The sequence below is a fragment of the Accipiter gentilis genome, chromosome 26 (assembly GCF_929443795.1).
Source record: "Accipiter gentilis chromosome 26, bAccGen1.1, whole genome shotgun sequence".
Classification (NCBI taxonomy): Eukaryota; Metazoa; Chordata; class Aves; order Accipitriformes; family Accipitridae; genus Astur; species Astur gentilis.
Genome location: NC_064905.1, coordinates 12027784 through 12045663, shown reverse-complemented (window position 1 = coordinate 12045663; position 17880 = coordinate 12027784). Strand labels below are relative to the sequence as shown.

Sequence of the window (17880 nt, the reverse complement as noted above, 5' to 3'; positions counted from 1 at the left end):
CATCAGCTTTTTGGATTGCCTGAGCCTTTGTGATTGCTGCATAAATACCTTTTGAACTTTTTTGGATGCTTGTCAGTCTTTGTGTTTCATTATCTAGGCCCTGATCCAGCACCAGCTTATGCCTGTGCCCCACTCTGTGTGCTGTGAACATCCACCAGAGATCAGCCTTCCTGCCAGCTTAGTCCAGCCCAACTAGTCCTTTAATGTCTGTACTGTGGATGAAGCCTAGATGAATACTAGCTCAGGGGACCTCCCTGCAAATTATGTTGCTGCCAAGATCTGTTCTTAAGGTCTTCACACTATTTCCCAGAGACTCTACACCTTTAAATTGCGGAGAGACTGTGCTGTTTATGGCAGATGCAATAAAGGGAACACAAATAAATTACCTGAGACTTTCTTCATTTTACATCTGAAATAAAACTGTTCTTTGAAAGTTGCTTCCTAGATGAAGTTTGCAGACCGACTGTAAGAATACAGGAAGAAAGAAAAGGGCTTCCATGGACCAGCAAAAAAGACACATCTAATTACAGGGATCCACACTGCAGTCCTTGCAGCTTCTTCCATAACCAAGTTTATCTAGCTTTTGAAGTCATTAACTTCCAATTCAGCAAAGCACTTACGCGTGCAAGTAGACCTATTAACATCAGCAGGGTTAGTCAGATATTTAAAGTTAAGTGTGCATTTAAGTGCTTTGGCCAGATCAGAGCTTAAGCTGGCTTCAGTCACCTTCCAACAGCCAGTTATAATACTGATGCTTAGGGCTCCTGTGGCATTCTTCGGCAAGAGGGCTCAAAGCGCTCTACATACCAGCACGACCCCACTATCCCCATATTACTGATGGAGGACTAGGGGAAAAAAAGGAGAAAAAAAAAAAAAAAAGATGCATCCCAACAAAGAGGTAGTCAGGCAAAAATGCCAGGAGGCCTGCATGGATGAACAAGGAGCTCCTGGACAAACTCAAACACAAAAAGGAAGCCTGCAGAGGGTGGAAGCAAGGACAGGTAGCCTGGGAGGAATACAGAGAAATTGTCCGAGCAGCTAGGGAACAGGTTAGGAAAGCTAAAGCCCTGACAGAATTAAATCTGGCCAGGGACGTCAAGGGCAACACGAAAACCTTCTACAGGTATGTCGGTGATAAAAGGAAGACTGGGGAATATGTGGGCCCTCTCTGTAAGGAAACAGACTTGGTTACCCAGGACATGGAGAAGGCTGAGGTACTCAATGATATTTTTGCCTCAGTCTTCACCGGCAAGTGCTCCAGCCACACCACCCAAGACACAGAAGGCAAAGGCAGGGACTGGGAGAATGAAGAACCACCCACAAGTAGGAGAAGATCAGGTTCAATACCATCTAAGGAACCTGAAGGTGCACAAGTCCATGGGCCCTGATGAGATGCATCCACAGGTCCAGAGGGAACTGGCAGATGAAGTGTCTAAGCCACTCTCCATCGTATTTGAGAAGTCATGGCAGTCTGGGGAAGTTCCCACTGACTGGAAGAGGGGAAACATAACCCCCACTTTTAAAAAGGGAAAACAGGAAGACCTGAGGAACTACAGGCCAGTCAGTCTCACCTCTGTGCTTGCAAGATCATGGAGCGGATCCCCCTGGAAGCTACGCTAAGGCACATGGAAAATAAGGAGGTGACTGGTGACAGCCAACGTGACTTCACTAAGGGCAAATTGTACCTGACAGATTTGGTGGCCTTTACGATGGGGTTACAGCATTGGTGGATAAGGGAAGAGCAACCAACATTATCTACCTCGACTTGTGCATAGTATTTGACACTGTCCCACACAACATCCTTGTCTCTAAATCGGAGAGACATAGATTTCACAGGTGGACCACTTGGTGGATAAGGGATTGGCTGGATGGTCGCACTCAAAGAGTTGCAGTCAACGGCTCAATGTCCGAGTGGAAAGCAGTGATGAGTGGCATTCCTCATGGGTCAGTATTGGGACCAGTGCCGTTTAACATCTTTGTTGGCAACATGGAGAGTGGGACTGAGTGCACCATCAGCAAGTTTGCCAACGACACCAAGCTGTGTGGTGCGATTGACACGCTGGAGGGATGGGATGCCATCCAGAGGGACCTTGTCAGGATTGAGAGGTGGGCCCCTGTGAACCTCATGAAGTTCAACAAGGCCAAGTGCAAGGTCACACACACGGGTCAGTGCAATCCTAAGCACAGGCTGGGCAACAAGTGGATTGAGAGCAGCCCTGCGGAGAAGGACTTGGGGTGGTTGACAAGAAGCTCAATATGGCCCTCCAATGTGCGCTTGCAGCCCAGAAAGCCAACCGTATCCTGGGCTGCAACAAAAGAAGTGTAACCAGCAGGTCGGGGGGGGGGGAATTCTCCCCCTCTGCTCTGCTCTTGCGAGACCCCACCTGGAGTACTGCATTTAGCTCTGCGGCCCCCAACATAAGAAGGACAGGGACCTGTTGGAGTGAGTCCAGAGGAGGGCCACAAAGATAATCGGGGGCTGGAACACCTCTCCTATGAGGACAGGCTAAGAGAGTTGGGCTTGTTCAGCCTGGAGGAGAGAAGGCTTTGGGGAGACCTTATAGCAGCCTTCCAGTACCTAAAGGGGGCCTAGGAAAGATGGGGAGTGACTCTTTATCAGGGAGTTTAGTGACAGGATGGGGGGTAATGGTTTTAAACTGAAAGAAGGTAGATTTAGATTAGATGTAAGGAAGAAATTCTTTACTGTGAGGATGGTGAGGCACTGGAACAGGTTGCCCAGAGAGGCTGAGGGTGCCCCATCCCTGGCAGTGTTGCAGGCCAGGTTGGATGGGGCTTTGAGCAACCTGGTCTAGTGGAAGGTGTCCCTGCCCATGGCAGGGGGGTTGGAACTAGATGACCTTTAAGGTCCCCTCCAACCCAAACCATTCTATGATTCTGTGATTCTGTGAAGCTTAGTCACATGCTGAGTCACACCAGCTATTTGTGGTTGAGTCAGGAAGACAGACCATGGCTTGCTGCTACTTACAGTGCACTGTGTTTTCTCACGTTTTCATTAACTGAGTGATAATAGTAGCTCCAGCACATTCTGCATATAAATATAACATTCTTGGGATTAGGGGCTAGCAAAATATGGCTCGGGTGGGTAGGAAGTCAGACACTCCATGGAAAATGGCAGGTCTCTGCAGAATTGTTGTCCTCAATCATCCCAGGTTAGCAGATGTAACAACACTCTCCATGTCTTGAAAGGTTTTTACTTTCTATTCTCTTTCTTGCATCTTCCGGTTCCTCATTCCAATCCTTCAAACACTTTTCTGCAAGAGCTCAATAGCAGTCTATAAACAATAGCCTGTAAAAGTTATAAAACCCCAAACATGACAGGACAACAAGCCATATCTATGATTCTGCTCCACACAAGCAAGTTTTTTCTAATGATGTTGTTTGCCAATACATTTATCGAGTCCTATACCTAAATGCACTTATTATTCTAGGCTTAATGCTAGTGACACCAATGGAATCAATAGGAAACCTTTCCTCGGCTTTAATGAATGCAAGACCAGGCACCTTCTCTGTAGCGCTGCTTTGGAAAATTACAGGTGTGCTGAGGTGAGAAACAACAGCTGAGAGTCTGCGTACACCAGCAGGAAATCCATCATCAACAACCTTGAGAAAGTAAACAGTAGGAGAGTGCTGGGAAATCTAGAGATTTAGGATGCTGAAAGAAAAAAAGAAAGCAAGCTTCTAACCAAGTGGACTATATTAAAAGCATTTGCTTTGAGGAGGAAGGAGCAGAGTAGACGTGAAATGTGACAAATGGAAAAATATCACATTAAGCATGGAACCTTAAAAAGGATTTTCCCGCAATGGGATGAAGTAAGTGTTTCAGAAAATGAACTGATATGAATTCTGAGTCTTGTCTCAGACTGGCTAAATATAACATCATTTATTGCCACTTTATATTTGCGTTTGAGCTCTATGGTTTTCCCTGAAGAAATGAGTAATAATATTTAACATAACTAGCATTGTGAAAACTTTAAATTATTCATTTGGAAAAAGACATGCAGCCCTGCTGTAATTCCCACTTCACTGCCACGGTGCATGTAATATATTGTGGTTCAGGTGCTGCAAAGTGCAAACCATAAAAATTTAAAATACTACTTCCTGGGATTATTAATAATGAAGAGTCTCTCACTCAGAGTGGCTTTCACATTGACAGAAGAGATAAACAAAATGTGTTTCTCCTACCAAGGGGAAAGGTTTCTTCCAAGTTCAAAGCTGGACTTTGTAGTCCTGCAAAATGGTTGTAACACCCTCATCAGTTTCCATGTAGATTAGTTATGAAATGAGACTCTTGGCTTCATTCCTTTCCATGCCTTTCTTCATTCCTTGCAGAGAGACAACAGAAAATATAAACTTATGACTGGCACTGATATCATGGTTTCCTTTGCCTTCACCACCCAACTGAGCATCAATAGCTGAGAAAGACCTTAGACCAAGTCCCAGTTGTAGCATGCTGTCCAGGTTACTGATGATAGCAAAATGGTGACTCCCAGTCTTGACACTAAATCTGCAACTGAGTTGGTTTCTATGTTTATGTGCTACAAGCCAAGGGATGGCTAAAATTCACCACCTGCTCGCACACAAAATTCTCCAGTGACCTAAAAGCTCTAATCCTCACACACAGCCAGCTTCAAAGAGCAAATGTGATGTGCACATTGCCAACAGTAGCTGAAGTTAAAATACTTAGCAGTAAAAGGGTATAGAAAAAAAAGATGTAAAAATCATGTTTCAGGGCTTAAAACAATCTCTTTCTTTGTAGGCTTAGGATGAAACATTGATAGACATGAGCAGTTCCATGCCTACTGCAGCACCTCCTGTACCTCCTTCAGACTCTTGCACTGGTTCCTGCTAGAAACAGGACACATTGGACTGGGTGGACTAGTAATCTTAGACTACCTAGCAATCATGCTGAAAATTCCCACATTTTTAGACAATTAAGTCTTTAAAAAACTTTCCCAAATAATTATGACCATCTTATTGGAGAGGCAGCTATGCTTCCAAAACTACAGGATGAACACAGCAGGCAGACTTCCCAGAGATTAGTATTAAAATTGGCATTTGGGATGTATGTAATGGTAGTCCCCATGGCATCCTAGTCACTATTTGAATACATAAAATGCCTGAAATATCAAGCAGCAAAAATAAAAAAAAAAAAAGGAAAAATTAAGAAAAGGATGCCCTGGAATCAAATCCATAGTCAATGGAGAAAGTCACAGTGAGTAGAAACACTCTGCTTTTTTTCCTTGTACCAGCTCATCTAATGGGTGTTGTGCTGGAAATTAGTTTCACAGAGGGTGGTAGAAAAAAGTGGTCTCCTGAATCAGTGCCAGGAGGATATTCCAGGCATAAGGAACATCACAAAAGGACAAAGACAGCAAACGTAATCAGCCCTGGCATCACCAGTGAAAGGCAGCACAGAATGCAAAGTCTGCTTGGGAGCTGAAAGCAGCTGAGAAGCGAAAGGCATAGCTCGCAAACATAAAGGGAGCTTGGAAATTATTCAGCTAAGTCTCCCTACAAATCCCTGTGTGACCATAACCATCAGGAACCCACAGGAGGCTGCGAAGGGGTGACAAAAATTGATTTCAGTAGGTTCAGCCAGGAGAGGGTATAGCAAAGCAGACAAAAGAATCAATCACTCAGCTGTAGTGATGGTAAATTGGCCAGGGTAAATTAGCCGAGCTCCATTGATTTCATCTAAACTACACTGATTTACACTAGTCAAGAATCCTGCCCAGTCTTACTTTCCAGACCAGCAAGTAACTGGTATATGGGGTTCGCTTTACGGTCTTGCTGAAATAACTTCCACCTGCAGCAAAGGGCTTTCATGTTAGAAAAAAGAATAGATTGCAACAGGCTTAGCCAAACATCCATACCCTAACACACTTTTCCTGTCTCCATTTCTGCTGTTTCTGCAGTATGCAGCTCTAGGAATTGCAGTGCAGACATAACTGGGTTTAAGAGCAGCAACGGAGCTCACAAAAACAGGCACAAGCTAGCTTTAAACCACCTAATTCAGTCACTGATAGCAACGCAGTTAATGAGAGAAATTTCTGCACAGGCTACACAAATCCTGAGTTTTTCTATAGTGAAGATCTGCAGTAGCAACATGTTATCTGTATGCAGGTGAGGCAGTTGAATGCTACCCCAGGTGTCTGCAAAGGCTGTGAGCACATGCTTGGATTGCAGTGCAGTCCTGCCCTGAGTGGATCGCCTGCAAGCAGAGGTGTTCAGTGTGCTAGGGGAAGGCTAGCCCGACAGCAGCTGTATCCAAAGAAGACGAGCGTGAAATGCCAAGAACCTCAGGTAAGGCTGTCCAACACGTGCAAACAAAATCAAAATGGTTACCCCAGAAACCTTGCGCTGCCAGAGCGTGTGTTGCTGCAAATATTTATTACAGCTTAATGAGCAGAGGCGGTGTTTACATTCAAATACACATTTAGAGGACAAATGGATTTGCACAGTGCAGAAGGGGGACAAATGTCACAGGAGAGGAAGGCTCAGACTTTGGTATTTATTTGTGGGGATTAGGCAGAATATCCCAAGCAGAGAAAGGAAAGGATGGGGAAAGGCAAGACAGCCTGCCCATTCCTTCATATTTGTAATGCTCTCTTTTTATTCCTTTCTTTTATTCATGCTTTCTTTCCCTTTGCACCCTCCTCCTCCCTTTTACTCTTCCTTCCTTCAACTGCCACAATTACTGGCCTTGCCCCATCTCTCCTTTTGCCATTTGCTCCATCCCATCAAACTCACCAGCAGCGTGAGTAGGAGCACAGACACCTGCCCCCGCCTGCATCAGGAGCCCCCCCCAGACAGCGGCAGGGATGGCTGAGCTGCTGGCCCCACCACATGTAGCAGCACCCCAAAAACAGCTCCATGCTGCCCTGACAGTGTATGCCTTCAGGCTGGCTAGGGCTGCCATGCACTGCTAGGCTTCGCAGAGGGCAGACTGACATCAGTATTTCAGGACAGAGCTGCAAGTAGTCCCCTAGGTACAAAAGCACTCATCCAGCATACTATTAATTATGCCTGCTCAGCTGGCCAGGACAAAACATTATTTTCTGTTAAACCAATAGGGACAGGCTGTGAACACAAGGGACCCTCCAGATTTTCAGGAACTCTTGATTACTGCGTGTAAATGCATGGTCTCAGCCACTCAGAGAGGGGTGCGGCCAGGGAGGGCAAGAGGCAGGAGCATGGGATGGGAAAAGCATTTGAAGAGAGCAGTTACATCTATTTTTTTTTCTTTCATGTGTTGGATGGCAGGAATTTGTCACCAGAGAAATTATTTCTCAAGCCTCCAGATGCATTCAAAATAAAGAACAATGGACCACATGATAAGCCTTCTGCAGCCTTCACCACAAAAGAGATGCCGGATGTTTTTTTCAGTGCTGACAATAGCTTTCATGCACTTCTGTGTTATGTAAAATTAGGATTTTTACTGACAGAACAGAGGCATTTCCTGCTGGATTATACTGAAGTGAGCCTATGAGACCAAGGGATCCCCAGTTGTTGGTCTCATTTAAAATTTCAGTGAAACAGTATGGTCCCTGAAAAGCTGCCTATCTTTTAGCATTATCGTTGCAGAGATGCGTAACAATTAGAGCTGAAGCGCTTTGTCTACGCTTAGGAAAACAAGTGAACAGCTAGCCTTTTCCACTTTGGTCCTAAAAGAAAAAAAAGACTTCTTTTTTTTGCTTTTTGAATAAAAAGAAATGAAATTCAGAGACATAAAAAGCCAGGTCAAGGGCTTGTCACTGGTGATGGCTATTATTCCTGTTACACGGACGGATTTCAGCAAAAAGGCCAGACAAAAATGATTTAAGAGCATCTGTCTCTGCCTTCAAATGCTGCCCCAGCAAGAGAACAGGGAACAAGGCAAATGCTTGAAGACAGTAAATAAATAGAAATACACAGCAGGCTTAGCACCCTAGGGGAGAAATTACTGTCCCAGGTACATTTCTCCCCTCGCAGCCATACAACTGCTGACAGACTGCAAGAATGCTGATGGTACCGGAGGAATAGCATGAGCCTTGGGAGGAGACTTCCTCATTTGGTGGAAAAAGAAATAGTCAGTCCAGTGGCCAATAATTTAAAAAAAAGGTTGCCAAATTCAAGCCTCCTGAATTCCTGCCTGGATTTTTCCAACAGCATCAAGGTGGAAGTTGGAGCTGCTAAGCTCACAGCGCTTCAAAAAACAAACCTGTTAGGAAAGCATCTCCAAAAGAACAGCCAATAAGTTTAAGCATACCTCTAAGAAAGTGTTTCCCCCATCACCCCCCACATGATTTCTTATAATAGAGGAACTATCTGAAAAGAGATGGGCCTCAGGGATTACATCACAAGAACAAAAGCCTCATTTTTATATTCTTTCTCTGTATCCTTTCTCTGAAAGGGGAGCCAGACACAAAAAAACACTTTGAAAGAGAAGCAGCTGTGGTGAAACACCTACAGAGGTTAATGTTGAGAGTCACTCTGAGTGACTCTCAGGTGATACAGTTACAAAAATATCCTTAAAAGGAAGAAAAATCAGGTGTTTAAAACCCTTGAAACACAATTTTCACTCTGTAGATTCCATAGGCTTGGGGGGGGGGGGGGGTGGGTTGCTTTTAAGGATCTGCAAAGGTTAAGTATACTGACAAACAACAGGTTTGTTTTTCTTCACCTTGCATGCAAGTGTCTAAGACACAACTGGAAAAAGCCTATAAATTAACAGAGCATGCAAATCTTTGCTATGCAATATACATACACCAGGTGAAGGCACTATTGCACACTGGTAGTAACAGCAGTTAGGTTACCCACCACAGACCTAGTATACTCTTGGATCGCTATCCAAAGCTGGTACTACTCCTCCTTTATCAGACAGACTGAAGCTAGAGCAAGTACACAGCCCCAAGCTGCCGTCAAACCTCCTCGCTCTGGTTTTGATGTACCCTGGATAGCCCTGGAACCAAGGTCAGATCCAGATTGAGAGCTCACAACTTCTGAAATGAAGATATGGTGAAGAGAAGCCCCGAAAGAGGAGTATTTAGCAGGTTTTTTTCCTTTTTTTTTTTTCGCGCCCCCCCCGATTTCACTTACAGGGAAATGCCAGGGCACGCCAGCTCTTTGTTGCAGTGGCAAAGGCGATGTGATTAGCAGCAGCTGGCGGGCAGGCAGCGAGCAGGGCCGGGAGCATTGCCTCCTTGTGGTTAAAAGTGAGCAGTGAGTCTGCATTTAAGAAAACGAGCGAGCAAGCCCTTCTGAGCTGTTGCACGCAGACCCCAACACCAAAGCTGGTTTGGCTCTGATCATTTATGCAGCACCCCATGCAAAAAGCACAGAAAGTGCCTTGGCTTATGTCCTCATTCTCCACGGGACAAAAAACAACTGCTGACAGGTTTTAGGTATAGGTGGAAAAAAACTCAAATCGATTTGGGGGGGGCAGTTTAACCCTGCCTCCTGACTGCAAGGCAAGTCCAAACAAGAATACACTCTGAAAGACTTGAAATCCATGTCTGCTCTTCCTCGGGCTCACAGACTGACTGAATTCAGTAGCAGCTTTGCTTTCCTAAGTACAAAGCTGAAATTTCCCCCTATCACTTAACCTTTGCCCAAGCTTTTCACCTGAGGCTCGACTCCTTATTAGCAGGTCTTTAAACAGACTCTCTGCCCTAGGGTGAACTCACCCCACAGAATCTGTTGTACAACAAGCAAAGGAAACAGATTGTGAATTATTTTGCTTTTATCATAAATAACCTCTCCTTCTTGTGAACGGATCTCCAGTTGCCGTTAACTCGAGGCCTACTGCACACAGGAGCTGAACCACAGCCTGAAGAAATCAATACCATTGACTCTAATGAGTTCTGAATCATGCTTAGCACTCCTGGAGATACATCCCACTCTTCCAGCAAAGAAAAATACGGATGTCAGTAGATGCATTGACAGTAATGTATGCTAATGAAGGTAATGTAACCTAACAACATGTGAATTATTGATGTAGGCATGTTTAAACAGAAAAATCAGCAAGGAATCACACCAGACCAATACACTCCAGTGTTTGTTCAAATCAGCAAGGAATCACACCAGACCAGTACACTCCAGTGTTTGTTCACCAACAGGCAATTGGAACGTGGTGGTCGTGAGAACATTTATTACCACTTTATTACCTTGAAAGGATTTTTGTTAGGTTATCCATGTCTCACCTGATACATGAGTCGTTTAAATTTCACATTGTGTGACACTGCGTGATCTCAATGAGCCATTTGTACTAGCATCAAATGAGCTACTTTTACACATCTATAGTTTCCTCTGAGCTTTTCAGACATTTATGATAAATCATACTGCTTTGCCCGAATTATTTGGCTTAATCTTATTTGTCAGAGTCATAGATAAGGGCTGGTTTAGCCTCTCATTCACAACAATTCATGGAAGTGTAACCCTCCTGAATACAGCGAAGTCGCTCCTGATTGCCATGAGGCACATGGAGGATGAAGCTAGCGCCTTTGTCTGGCACAGTTCTGGTTCCCAGGATGTCGAGGCAGTTGACTCAGCTCTATCATAAAATAAACATAGTTTGTCTATCTAGACAGTTTTATCACATCCATCATCATGTTCTCCTAATGTATTTAGAGGAAATTCATTTTGTACCACAGTGAAAACAGGATATATGTTCAATAATCATCAGTGTTAATTTTACTATTATTCCATTATCCCGTGAGATCTAATCATTCTGTCTGTACTTTCGGGTGAGTTGGCTCCATCTCTGTGGTATCTGGGAACTACATTGCAGACAGGCTTTGTTTTTGTAAGGACTGTTGGGGCATACAGATTTTTACGGTCTCATCATGTCCTTACCACGATGTTATACTGGCATGCATCATCGCTGCATCAATATAGACAAAAGATTTCCTAGTACATACTGCATCTAAAAAATTCCAACCACCAAACCACAGCCAATTGCTGGTGCACGTTTCTGGACATTTTAGTGCTGCATTCAGTTCTGAGAGTGTTGAGTGGGCAGGGGAGAAAGCTGTCCCCTGGCTGGAGCCAATCGGGGAAACGAATCCCTGGATTGCTCCATCACCACCCTGCGCACGGGGGAACTCAGCCGCTCTCTTCAGAGAAATCAGCATCGTCAATGCCCAAATAAGCTTTGCAAAGCCACGGAGAAGAAAACAAAGCTTAACTGAGTTGATAATTAAAATAGCTGCTTATTTCGGAAGAGTTATCACATTACTCTCAATGCAGGCAATCAATCTTACCGATAATAACGTATTGCAAACTGCTCCTCAGTTTCTCCAGGGCTTGCAAGAGAAACATACTAAGCTTTTTCCAGTTGTACTTGTGAAGGAATATTTAGGGGGTTTTGGGGGAGAGTTGTGTGCTTACTTGCCATGTTAAAACAGATAAACACACTATGAAAGGTAGCCCCTTTTTATTTATTGAATAAACAAAACGCCACAGTTCACATCGCCAGAGACCAGTAAGTCACCAAGGCAGTGAACACCAAGGGGCACGTATGTGTGCATAATCATGCAGGAGCGCCATTCGATTTTTGTTTTACCTTTTCCGGAGCCGGGAACTGCAGGTGATTTACTTCCAAAGGTGTGATCAAAGGAACTGTCTGAAAACCATCTTCGTTGGATGGTTGTTTGCTGTTCTTGTCGTTCAAATTACTCCCCAGCTTCACCATTCTTGGACCTTGCTTTCCAGACCTAAAACCGGCAAGACGATCAATGTCACAAGGGTAGTGGGAAGAGGCGGATTTCTGCCTTACCCTGCCCGGTTTGACTTGGCATATGGGTTACCTGGGCTTTTACACCGGGGTTTCTAGACGCACGGCACACCCCGCCACCGCTCGCCTTCACACACGCGTTTTGCCGGACCTCACCCAGACACCCCACAAAACCCCCTCACAAACCCCAAGCGCGGCTGCTCCCAACGCGCCGCCGCCGCAAACGCCGCTACCGACTGCGAGTGCCGCCAGCACCGAAGCAACCGCAAACGTGCGTGGGGATGGGGCGCATCTCCCTTTTGACCCCCCCCCCCCTCCCCTGTTGGGGTTTTTTTGTTGTTGGTTTGTTGGGGTTTTTTTTTTTGCAGCCCCCTTGGGGGTACAGAAACCCTCCCTTGCGAACCCCGCACCCTGGGTGACTTGGGGGGTCCCCTCCTTCCAGCTCCCCCCGGGGGGCGGCGGGGCTGGGGGTCGCGCCGCAGAGGGAGGGGGAATAGTGGGGAATGGGGGTGGGGGACTGCGGACACCCCCCCCCCCCACCTCCGCGCCCCTCCCGCCGCCCCCGAGCCCCTACTTACTGCAAACCACGCGGTCACTGGCGGCGGCTCGGCCCGGGCGCTGCGGCGAGGGGTGGGGAGGGGGGAAAAGGGGGGGGCGGGGGGAAGGCGGAGGCGAGGAGGGGGGGGGGGTCGGCGGCGGGTGGTGGCGCGGAAAGCTTTCCGTTAATTTTTCTTGGCGGTAATGAGGCTCGGGGCGGGGGGGGGGGGGGAGCGGTGCTGAAGGGACAGCGCTGCGCCCTGCGCTCGGCTGCGGCTCCGCAAGCGCGACTGAGGGCGGGCGCAGGCGGCGGCTCCCCCCCCCCCCCACCCCCCACCCCCCTTCCCGCCTTCTCCCCTCAGCTCCCCCCCCCCCCCCTCCGCACTTCCCGCCCCGCGCCGCCGCCCGCCCCGCGCCCCCGCGCGCCGCCGCGCGGCCTCGGGCACCCCCTGGCGTTCCCGCCGCGCACGGCCGCGCGCCCCGGCGGGCGGGGGTGGGGTGGGGGGAAACGACAGTTGGCGCCCCCTGCAGGCCGAGGGCGGGGCGGCTGCCGAGCTGAGGTAAAAGGCGTTGAAGGGACACGGCTGGGGCCGCGCCGGGCGGGGGGCACCGGCAGGACGGTGTGGTGGATGCCCAAAGGGCGGAGAGGGGACAAGGGCGGTCAGAGAGAGGGTCCAGGGGCGGCTGTGGGGCTGCAAGGAGATGGGACGGGTCGAGTGTGCAGGCCGTTGCCCCGCTTTGGCCCACGCTGCCTCTGACCACTGTGTTCCCTCACCAGGGCGTCGCGCCAGGTCAGTCACCGCTCGCTGGTGCCCACTCAAATGCTGGAGTGGCAGGACAGGAACAAGCCCCTGGCCCTGCTGGGCTTCTGTTTCTAGAAGCCGGACTGGTAACACGTCACCACCACCGCCACCGCTGCCCTGAAGCGCCAGGCTGGCCTGCCAAACGCACTCCCACCCACCAGCGTCACTGAGATCACCAGTCCCTGCAGGATGAGGCTGAAGCACTTTGCTTGGAGACAGAGGATACTTTGGGATGACTTTAGCCCGATTTGTTTATGAGTATAGAATTTGCCTCCAGAGCTTGCAACTTGGCACCTTTTACAAGACCTAAATATACTCCTGAAGGCGTGAACTGTTTCCATAATAAAGCCTTTTAGAACTCACTTGTGAAAAATTCATTTAAAGCCATGCTTTGGCAGAGCAAGTGAAAGCGCTGAATGCATTGGTATGAGCTTGCTCACAGTACAGCGGTTCGATGTCTAGAGCGAGAAGTGCAGTCAGTAGAGGTGGGGCAGCTAAAACTACCTGCTGCTAACACCACCTGACATGGTCCATTAAAGAGTCTGTTCTGATAGCTTTGCCAGTTTTTAATGCTTGGGTTGGAATTCTCTGTATCACATTTCTGCATAAGGCCAAACATCTACAGTGAATTTCATCCAAGAGAGTTTTTCTGGTTTTAAGACTAAGGTTCTGCCACATATAAAACTTAACTTTGAATAACTTTTGCTCAGAGCGTTAAAAATTGTTGGCAGATAGCTCTTTGAGGTCCTCAGAATCTCTGCCAAAAAAAAAAATTAAAAAAAAAATCAATGGCATCATAAGGCTTTGTGAGTTCATATTCAGGAAATTCAGAAAAGATTTCTTAAGCTCAGTAGCAGAGATCCCCTCAGATCCCATCCATCAGAGGCATGTTCAGCTCAAGACTCAACAAGATTTTCACTGTAACTACAACTTCAGGCTGCTGCAGACTGGACCAGGAATAGATACCTACAAAGAAAGCTGGCAGGCTGCATCCCACAGATAAGGGAAGGTGTAGGACTTATGCTCTATAGGTCTGAAGAAGCACATAAAAGCACTCACTAAAGATTGGTTAAATTACTACAACATAATGCTTTAATACTGTAGTAATACAGGGAATCAACCATCAATGCCCATCTGGTCTAGGATCTGTGCAAACACATAGCAAGTTATAAACCCTGCAAAGTCCTTTTCTCATGCTCTGCACAGGGATGAATGTCACGGTGATAGTTTGTCTCAGGATGATAATTAGGCCCTTCAAAATGTGGAGGCTGTAAGAAAATCCAAAAGCACATACTTTGCAAATGATGACAGAAGCCCAGTCTCGTCCCAGACATTGCCCGCTCTCCAGATCCTGAGCCAAAGCCCTCTGGTCCTAGAGGGGCACTGGACGAGGCTCCTATCAGAGTATTTCGTATCATTCATGTACAGCATCACTGAGGCTGGCAGGAACCTCTGGAGACCACCCACTGCAAACCCCCTGCTTAAAACAGGGACAGCAAGAGCAGGTTGCTCAGGGCCATTTCCAGTTGGGTTCTGAATATCTCCAAGGATGGAGACACCACAAATGCTCCGGGAAACCTGTTCCAGTGTTCAGCTGCCCTCATAGTAAAACAGTTTTTCTTATGTTTAAATGAAATTTCCCGTGTTTCAGTCCGGGCCCGTTGTCCCCTGTCCTATCGCTGGGCACAACGGGGCTCTGAGCCCCCTGAGCCTTCTCAAGCCTCAACAATCCCAACTCTGTCAGCATCTCCCCGTGTGGCAGATGCTCCAAGCAAGAAAGTGCAATTGCAGCAACTCTTTCCCCAACTTTCAATATATTACAGATTATATCATCTGAATTGATTTGACCATCCAAAGAGACTCACAGACTCTATAGTTATCTTCCACTGAATGCATACATTTGAACTACTCTAGCTCCTCCATCAGCAAAATGGCTATTTTCAACTAAGGGACTAGGAAAAATTATTAAAAAATGCAAAGGGAACATTGTGTTGTAACTCCATAGAAACGGCACTGTGGTTTTCCGCCTTTATCTGGTAATTACCAAGGGACACAAGAGCGCTTTGTTGAAAAGCAAAGTGATGTTTTTCATAGCTTACAAATGCATTTTGTGATCTGAAAACCAAATAATTTTCATGCACATCAACATTGGTAATGAATATCCTGCTAGCCAAAATACTACCTTAGCAACACCTAGGCAGATCCTCTGACTTAAGAGATGTCTTAAGCAACATTTCACAAACACACTGATGTTAAATCTCCAGAATTGCTTGTGCAAACCCATGGAAAGTGTGGTTACACAATGAAAAATAAGGTTTCAAATAAGGTTATCTCCTTGCTCAGCATGTCTACTCACTTGAACACACTGATATGCTCACAGAGTTTAATATATTAACTTTGGTTGGTTTTACTTGACTAGTCTTCAGAGTAACATAGCTAATGGGCAAGGAGGTGAATCCCATTCCTTCTTGTGCATTACTACCACTGTAAAATACCTTTCATGTAGCTGCAAATCTATCGATAACTAAACAGAACCAAACTCTGCTGGAGATATTCCATATAACCCAGAGAATGTAGCTCAACATTGCCAACACTTGGGCACTGGCAGTTAGAGCGACTCTTTCACTAGAAGACTTTTAGCTGTGAGTACTAGCAGCAAGAACCTGTGATAAGTGAGCAGATACTGCTTTTACCTTATGACTTTTCAGGGTAGAAGCACATTTTAAGCAACGTCTTTCAGTGGTACCATCTGAGAATATTGGCAGTGTAGCGGAGGGAGATGTGCACAGAGATACTGAGTCTCTCAAAGCTCTCCTTGGCATTACATCCAGTAACTTCCATTTCCTCCATGAGACTGAGCTAGCCCTGTAACTACTTAGGGTCAGGATGCCTCATTTCAGCTTGAAAATACCTCTTTGCAAAATGCCTTTTTCACAAACAGTCAAATTACCAGGAGTAAATTTACATAACAGAATGCTTTGTGGAAAAAATAACTTACAGATTTCCTTACAGAGCGAATACAGAGTCTGACATTTCCACCTAGACAGAGCAGCTCAGTGACAGGCAATAAGACAAAGCAGCAATATGAGCAACATGAGACTCCAGAGGAATAAACAATATATTTCTTCTGTCAACAAAAATATATGTCTCTTTTTAGTCTTTTAATAAGTCTCCCACGATATATTAATGTATGGGGTTTGTGTGGCAAGGTTTTGGTCGGAGGCGGGGGGCGTGCTACAGGGGTGGCTTCTGTGAGAAGCTGCCAGAAGCTTCCCCTGTGTCCAATAGAGCCAATGCCAGCCGGCTCCAAGATGGACCCGCTGCTGGACAAGGCTGAGCCCATCAGCGACACTGGTAGTGCCTCTGGGAGAACAGATTTAAGAAGGGGGAAAAAACTAACTGCGCAGCAGGGGTCAGAAGAGAGAGGAGTGGAAAATACATGAGAGCAACAACCCTGCAGAACCCAGGTCAGTGCAGAAACAGGGGCAGGAGATGCTCCAGGCGCCGGAGCAGAGATTCCCCTGCAGCCCGTGGGGAAGACCATGGTGAGGCAGGCTGTCCCCCTGCAGCCCACGGAGGTCCACGGTGGAGCAGATCTCCATCCACCTGGAGCCCGGGGAGGACCCCACTCTGGAGCAGGTGGGTGTCCGAAGGAAGCTGTGATCCCCCTGGGAAGCCTGCGCTGGAGCAGGCTCCTGGCAGGACCTGCGTACCCGTGGAGACAGAAGCCCACGCTGGAGCAGGTTTTCTGGCAGGACTTGTGACCCAGCAGGGGACCCCACGCTGGAGCAGTCTGTGCCTGAAGGACTGCAGCCCGTGGAAGGGACCCACGCTGGAGCAGTTCATGAAGAACTGCAGCCCATGGGAAGGACCCACATTGGAGAAGTTCATGGAGAACTGTCTCCCATGGGAGGGACCCCACGCTGAAGCAGGGGAAGAGTGTGAGGAGTCCCGCCCTGAGGAGGAAGGAGAGGCAGAGACAATATGCAATGAACTGAGTGTAACCCCCATTCCCCATCGCCCTGTGCTGCTGGCAGGGAGGAGGTAGAGGATTCAGGAGTGAAGCTGTGCTCAGAAAGAAGGGATGGTTGGGGAGGAAGGTATTTTTTAAGATTTGGGTTTATTTCTCACTATTGTACTCTGATTTGATTGGTAATAAATTAAACTAATTTCCCCAAGTCGAGTCTGTTTTGCCCATGACGGTAACTGGTGAGTGATCTCTCCCTGTCCTTATCTCAACCCACGAGCCTTTTGTTATATTTTCTCTCCCCTGTCCAGCTGAGGAGGGGAGTGATAGAGTGGCTTTGGTGGGCACCTGGTGTCCAGCCAGGGTCAACCCACTGCAATTATTTTCTCTTTCTAGTCAAACAAATCAGAGCAGAATTACTGTTTTCATTATCAGTTTACACTGAAGATCATTGGCTGTCATTAAGAGGCATAATATTTGTAATAGGGCTTGGGTATAACATTTGACTGTATTGTAAATTGTGCAACTTGTAAACAAAATGTCAGTCACAGAGAAGTTCAGCCTCTACCCACTTCAAGCCCGAACATATAAATCAACTTCTCTTCAATGTTAGTGAATATTATTTTACTTACTTGGTCCTTGATCTATGAAATTCTTAAGCTCCTTGTCTCTCTTCATAAAATACATTTCCTGCACATCACGCTTTTTTCCCTATAATGTTCTTGCTCCTTATTATAATTGAAAAACTGGGATCAGGCTTTGAATAAAAGTATCTGAAAACATGTGAACAGGCAGTAGGAATTACTAAGAAGAGAAACTATAAAACTTGAAGGCACAAC

At 46.7% G+C, this 17880-nt stretch overlaps 1 protein-coding gene across 2 annotated transcripts in view; it reads right to left on the bottom strand.

Moving 5' to 3' along the window:
- Positions 1-12414, bottom strand: part of NSG2 (neuronal vesicle trafficking associated 2) — a 41164-nt gene extending 28750 nt beyond the window's left edge. Inside the window, exons 1-2 of one of the 2 annotated variants that reach the window (XM_049829266.1) lie at positions 12313-12414; positions 11564-11714 (exon numbers count right to left, since the gene is read on the bottom strand). In XM_049829266.1, the coding sequence (XP_049685223.1) occupies positions 11564-11692 (129 nt within the window). In that variant the 5' untranslated portion in view covers positions 11693-11714; positions 12313-12414. Of the gene's footprint in view, positions 1-11563; positions 11715-11807; positions 11952-12312 lie in introns of those variants that run through there. The other variant, XM_049829267.1, reaches the window with a different exon arrangement.
- Positions 12415-17880: the final 5466 nt, after the last annotated feature.